The sequence below is a fragment of the Ochotona curzoniae genome, unplaced genomic scaffold (assembly GCF_017591425.1).
Source record: "Ochotona curzoniae isolate NIBS_2020 unplaced genomic scaffold, NIBS_Ocur_1.0 patch88, whole genome shotgun sequence".
NCBI lineage: Eukaryota > Metazoa > Chordata > Mammalia > Lagomorpha > Ochotonidae > Ochotona > Ochotona curzoniae.
In genome coordinates this window covers 13,937-20,840 of record NW_024467070.1, presented here as the reverse complement: position 1 = coordinate 20,840, position 6,904 = coordinate 13,937, and the positions used below count along the sequence as shown (strand labels likewise).

The following is a 6,904-nucleotide window of genomic DNA, read 5'->3' as shown; positions in this document are numbered from 1 at the left end:
AATAAATCTTGAAAAAAAATTCTACATAGGCTTTGAAATGCCATAGTCTTCTGTTTGTCCTCTTCCATGGGACCACTTACATTGTTTAAGACTTTTGCTATTTCCATCAAAACATAGAATGTGGATGATCCCTCTGAGGAGACTGGGACCCAAGATGTGACGAACGTGCCGAGAAAGACCAGGACACAGGGGATGCAAGGGGAGTGAAGCAATGCATACTTCACTGACCTCGGCAGGGTGTATTTATATACTAGGCAGGTTATTTAGGCAACCACAGAAAGCCCCTCTAATGATAGCTAATAAGGAAATGATATAACAAACGCTATAGGTAAAAGGGTAAACATGCTTTTTAGGAATCAAAGCAATTAACTGAGGAAGGGGATATGCTGGTCTGTAAGCAACTCTTGGGGAAGGAGGCACAGGGAGGCAGTGCTCATTCCCAGCCTGCTCGGCCAGTGAAGCAGCCACAGTCCATTGCAGGAAGTCTGCTTCCTGCTAGCACTCTCAGTCTTAAATCTCACCTGAAAATGCACTCATGCTGAGTAAATTTGTGTAGATAGAAAAAAGAGGCCTATTCCTCATCACCCTGCAAATGCAACTAGTGTTGAGCTGTGAATATATCATTTTCAGCTGGCACATCCAAAATGTCTTCCCTTATACATTATCTTTCCTTAAATTGAGGAAACCTAGAAGAACACAAATGTTCAGAAATGTGTCTGGATCGTGAAGAATGCTGGTGACTGCCAGCAGCTGAAATGGCAAAAGGTAATGTTACCGGCTTGGCTCACTCATCAGCAAGTGGAAGCTTCTGTAGATGCTTGTCAAGGGCAGCTCTGGGCTAGGGTGCTGTAGTGGAATCCTCAAATCTCTGCGAGTGTAATCTCTGCTGATTTTTGTGCTCTTTGTACTGACCTTGCTGGCCAGTTCAGTGCCCCTGGCCACATGAAAAAAAAAGCTCCGCTTGGTTATGTCTCCTCTGTGTGGATTATAAACTGATGTGTAGATGGAAGGTCTTCATTCCTTGGGCAGAACCAGATGGCACATATTTCTTGTTGATCTGAAATGACTGGTGCCCCAAACCACATTAACCCTCTTGGCCAAAGAATGGAAGGGTGCTATGTAGAAGAATAGATGCCTCCATCAGAGGCACGTAGAGTGAGGGTAAAGAAAGGGCAACAGAAAAAATGCCCAAAAACATGTATTTACTTATTTATTCCGGGGAGAGGGAGGAAGAAGAGAAGATGCAGGCAGACAGATGAACACCCCCGTTTCATGCTCAAATGCCTGTAACATCCAGTTCTGGCCCAGAAGCCAGGACTTCAGATCAAGTCTCTCATAGGAATGGCAGAAACACAAGCTTTTGCAGTCAGCTCTGGCCCTGAGGCTGTGACATAGCAAGAAGCTGGCATTGGGAATGCAGCTGGGATTTCAGCACAGCACCTGCTGAAGAATGCAGTCTGGCTAAGTGTCATGGTCTCAGGAGTTATTGACCATCAGGCCCCTGCGACCACTGAGGGGGTGAGACAACCATGTTCTTCAGCAGGAAAAACCACTGGAGACAGTCTGATTGAACATACTGTTTATTGTAATGCAAGCACAAACTTGTATAGACTAAGAAAGGAGGAAGGCAGAAGGTAGTCTCCTGACAGTCCTCCCACACAACAATGACACTGTGATTGGCTAGAAGTCATGCCTATTTCTCTGGACTCTCCAGTCTCATAACAGGTCACATACAGCATGCATGGCTGGCAGACATATGCCACAGGTCAAGTTCACCATGTGTGGCTGTAGGTCAGCTGAAGGTCACACACACCACGTGTGGCTATTAGGCAACATGGGATCACAGCTACTTCTCAGATTTGCTTGTCAGGAAAATCCCAGCATAGCTCATCCAAGGACAGAGAAGAGAGACTGGAGTGCAATCTACCGCTCTCACCTGTATAGCCAATGAACAGACTAGGATGAGGTCTTTGTTAGTCAAAACAATAGTTGGGGATTCCTCCAGGGACACGTTGCGCTGTGTGCCTATGACCTCCCAATAGGTCAAGCAATCAGAGATCTAGTGGAAATCTCCCACACCATGTCAAGTGCTACACCAAATGGCCATCTCAGTTCTACACTTCAGATAGCAGAGATTAGGAAAAATTACTTTATGATTAATTGGGAATACATTAATTAGAAAGTGGTGATCCCCATTTCAGAACATGGCATTGAGGTCAGCAGCCAGCCTCAGAGCCTCCTCATAACACAGCAGGGCCTCCATCAGCTCTCCTCTCAATTTGTGAATGAGCCCAAGGAGGCTTTTGGCTTCCACAACTCGTACCTCTTGCCTATCCCATCTTTCTGCCACTTTCTGTAAAGCCTTGAGGAGTTTTTCCCTGGCATAGGACATCTTTTCTATTCTTAAGCCTGTTAAATACTGAGTGATTGCTCTGTCATCAGATTTTCTATGATACTGTTGAAATTGGCCATAGTGGTAATGAATGTCTTGCAGGATGTGATCCTCGATGTTTCTGATGCTTAGTGCTATCTGAAAAAGTTCCTCAGCCTCTTCGTACTGGCCTATTTCTGCATACATTTTAGCGAGGTCAACATAAGCCATTTCAAACGTGGGCTTTAGTGTTGTAGCCGTTTGAAATTTATCTATAGCTAATTGAATCAATCTGTCCACATCTCTTCTGCTCTGGTCTTGAGGCTGCCAGTTGGTAGAATTCTTTATTTGGATCATTTGATCCCTATAACAAAGTCCCATCTGGTGATGAAGAGAGGCAGAGTTGGGTGTTGCGTTCAAGGCCTCTTCTAAATACCTCAGAGCTTCATTTGGACGACGCTGTCTGCGGTAAAACTTGGCTGCATACCGGAACACGTAGGTCTGTGAGGACCCATGGGTCACAGCTTTTTTAAGGTGCTCTTCTCCTTCTGCTGCCTTTCCCACATCCTGCAGCTTCAGAGCAAGGAGAGCTTTCAGGTACCCATCTTGTGGGTTGAGGCTGATGGCCTTTCTGAGGGGAGGAAGGGAGAAGGCCTCGCTGATATTGTTTAGTTCTTTGGCTGCGTGATCCAGGCGGTAGGCGGCAATTGCATAGCCTTTGTTGAATTCAGGGTTTTCAGGGTCCACTTCCAGAGCCTTTTGAAAGCAGGCCTTGGCCCGTTCATAATTTTTTCTTCCACACTTCAGCAAGGCCCATCCTTCCACACAGTCCATCTCAGGACACTCCACTCTATAGCGGGAAGAATCTTCAAACCTGTTGCAAATCTCCTGCACCTTGTCCAGGTGCTTCTGTGTGTCTTCCCATCTGCGCATGTGGTAATAGACCCAGGCATAGTTGCCCCAGGTCACCAGGCATCTCACATCTGATTGGTCAATGTGCTCTCTCTTGAGTGACTCTCTAGCGTTGTTCAAACTATCCAGGGCATCGTCATTCCTGCCCTGTAGATGTTGCATGTAGCCCAGTAGGTTGTGTAGTCCCTCACTGTATTCGGGTTGCAATTGAACCTCTTCTGAGATGCTGCTTTCTAACTCACGTATTTCAGCATCATCAATGAACAGCTGCCATGTGAAGTGACATCTCAGCTGCTCCAGGGCATCTTTGATCAGATGATCATCAGCATTCCTACTGCAAGAACAAGAGTGCAATGTGTGTGTTTGGGGAGGAAGATAGCCCAAAGGAAACTGGTTGATAAAGCACCATACAAAATTTTAGTTCTTATCCTGGGAAAGGGCATAATTGTACAGAATTATTGTTTTGAGTGTAGGTATTTTTCAGATATGCTTGTGCTGTGAATAGATCTTGCTCTTCTCTGTTTGCTGGCTGCCGTATACAACAAAGCTGATTGCATTCAGTTTGAGAGTTATAAAGCATATTTATGCAAAGCATTAATAGAATCTAGTATTCTAAATGAGTTTCCTATCATGTGGTGGACAGAATTAGGGTACACTCCAGCCACACATGCTAAACCTTAGGAAACATAATAATATCTTAGTCTGAATATAAGAATTCTGAAAAGAGATGCTTTACTAAAATATGTTTTTTCCATTCTTAGAAATAAGCATAATAGGAAATAAGTAAAATAGGAAAAATGAGAGACAATGCAGAGATTTATTCTTTCCTTCACTCTGTTTTCTCGTGAAGGTTATAACTTACACACCTATCCTCCAATGTCAGCATAGGAAATTAACATTAGTAGAGCAATGTGTCTTTGTGATTCCATGTTTTTTCCCATACAAATGAATTGATTGAGTTCCTACTTCAATTGATACACAAACTACCTCATCACCACATCTCCTTTGGTGTACCCTTTTCTAGTTAACCCATATGATTTCCTCCCCTTCCACTCCCATTGTCATCTAGTGCTTAGAAATTACTGATATATTCTTCATCTGTGTCATTTTATCATTTCAAGATTTTCATGTGAATGGAAAATTCATCCAAAAGCATTGGTCCTATGTCTGAAAACTCCATGTAATATGTCAGACTCACAGAAGGTAAGGAAAACCACCATGATCACATGCACCCATATGGTCAAGTGTTTGACAGAATGTAACATCCTTTCATGATTTGGGGAAAAGGTTTCATCAAGTTATGGTAACTAAAGGTGGGGGACTGGTAGATATTGTTTGTTTGGATTGGGCTGGCTGGTAGAAGCTCATGGGCCAATCATGATGGCTTTTTATGGAAAAAACTCATGGAGATAAGCTTAAGTTTTTGTGTTTCTCTGCTTTCTCTGGTTAGTCAAGTGACTGCTCTTCCACCTTCTCTGGAATCTGACTTTGCTGGCAGAGTTCCCAGAACCTACTGCATTCTGACTCAAGCTAGTCCCCATATGGCTCTGATTAGTGGCAGACCTTGACCTTGTCTCTGTGACGCTGGTTTTGACAGCATTAAGAATGTGGGTTGCAGTGTCATGGCAGCCTGTGTTGAGATTTCAGCAAATTGATGTTGCAGGTTTGGAACTGTTATAGCACATTGTGGAATCAGGAGGCTTTAAACCTCACTAAGTGCCAGGGCTATGCAGCCTGGTGATGATACAAGCAAGTCATTTCTGTGCTGTCAGGGCAGAGATCTGCCTTGGATGTGAGGATCATCTAGATGCCCTGTCTGTGGGCCCTCATCTCATAGGAAAAGTGTCTGGGTTTTATCAGTCTCATAGTGGCAGGCCTATCTCAAAATTTCAAAGTTCTAGGCTGACTTTCCTGCCTGACTCCCGTGTGGTTGAAGTCTTGTTCCACTGTGCACTGGCTGATTCATGAGACTACTGGTGATTGCCATCCCTTGGCACCTTGACTAAGGAGGGTTGAAAGTCTCAGTTGTCATATATTGATCTGTGGGGTGGGCCTGAGATGGTCCTGTGAGCCCTGCGTTGTACACTCGCAGGTCTGTTGCTTAGTTCCTTTTCCCTCTGCTGTTAGTTGAGGTGTCTGTCTTCCCGTGGCTGTGCCTGGGATGGAGTTGGGGCTGATGTGGGTGATGCTATCCTCTTTCAGTGTATCCTTTCTTACTCTAGCACCTCAGATTAAAGCTCTGCTCTCCTGTTGGACTTCCTTGACTCTAGTCAAAGCTTAGTTCATGCATAGCTGTTGCAATCACAGTCTCTGGGAAGAAAATGTCAGGAGGATGTCAATCAGTACCCACACTGCTGTTCCCTTGAAAGAGTGCTTACCTTACTTTGCTGAATTCTTCTAGAATCGAGGCTGGCATTTGATAAGCATTCAGGAAATGACAGTTAATTTTTGTAACAGTTAGATGCTTTCATCACCAGTGAGTGCTCTAATTTTGGAGCTGAGCTGATCCCAGCTTAGTAATCAGCTGAACACTTCCCAAAACATGTGCTTCTTCCCAGTGTCAGTCACTGGCACACTGGAGGGAATTGTGCAAATGAATCCCACCTACTGTTTTTAAGCTCCTTGATAGCAAGAATGAATGGAGTCCAGCCCAGTTGGAAACAGATAGAAATTCCCACACCCAGCTCCCCAGGGTCAAAGAGATGAAGGTGTTCCCAAGCACAGAACTCCAACTAGCAATCATGCTGAGCAAACTGTCAGTGATCCCAGATGGCCTGAGATGCCCTGGGAAGAAATACCTGGGAATCTAGAAGGCATTCACACTGACCCAGGGTCCTAGGTGGGCACCAAGTGAGGGCAGATACGTGCCATGCAGGGGGACATTCACACGGCACTTCCCACAGTGCATATGCCACAGCCCAAGGGTTCTGGACTTCCTCCTTGGTGGGAAACCAGCAGAAAGAATGTGTACTCACACGAGCTGCCCAGCCCTCCACAGACAGGACACAGGACACTTAGTGGAACAGAATCCCTGAGCCTGGGATCATTTGCTCCTCTCTTGCAAGACTTCCTTGGCCATTTCCCTCCCCTCTTGGTAGCTCCAGTATGAGCTAAACTTCAGATGCACATGTGTGAAGAAAGTCCTTTGTGTGTGTTATGACGATGTCTCCTGAGGTCCACACACATGCCAACATATTCAGCCTGTAAACAAGTTTTTGGAAAGAGTCTTGAGCAAACCTGACCTTATGGAGACCAACCGGTAAGACAGCATTTGCTAGCATTGCCTTGAATGCCTCTGTGTCCCTTCTGCAGAGAAGCTGAAGCTCCTTACCTCATGGCTGCTGTGAGAAGGTGCAGGGGTTCTGCGGGGATCCCAGGGCTGGATGGCGACCTCAGAGATCTGACCCGTGTGCGCTGTGGATGTCTGTCGGAGCTGAGCAGGCCTATAAATGGAGAGAGAAGCCGAAGGGCAGCAAATATTTTAAGGCGTGGCTGTGCTCTTGCTGTGGTACCTTGGACCTAAATGTCGGAAATGAAACTACAGCAGGTAGTTTTCCTGATTCTGGAAAATGAAACTTATCTTGAAACGGCTTTTCCTGTTTTCTTGTGAAAACTCGAGAG

General features: G+C 45.3%; 1 protein-coding gene across 1 annotated transcript; it reads right to left on the bottom strand.

Annotated features, from left to right (window-relative positions):
• Nucleotides 1-2,192: 2,192 nt before the first annotated feature.
• Nucleotides 2,193-6,619, bottom strand: LOC121168284 (interferon-induced protein with tetratricopeptide repeats 1B-like). Its single transcript, XM_040998222.1, has 2 exons — nucleotides 6,615-6,619; nucleotides 2,193-3,617 (listed from the first exon to the last, which is right to left on the bottom strand). The coding sequence occupies exons 1-2, from the start codon at nucleotides 6,617-6,619 to the stop codon at nucleotides 2,198-2,200; spliced, it is 1,425 nt and encodes a 474-aa protein (XP_040854156.1). The 3' UTR covers nucleotides 2,193-2,197.
• Nucleotides 6,620-6,904: the final 285 nt, after the last annotated feature.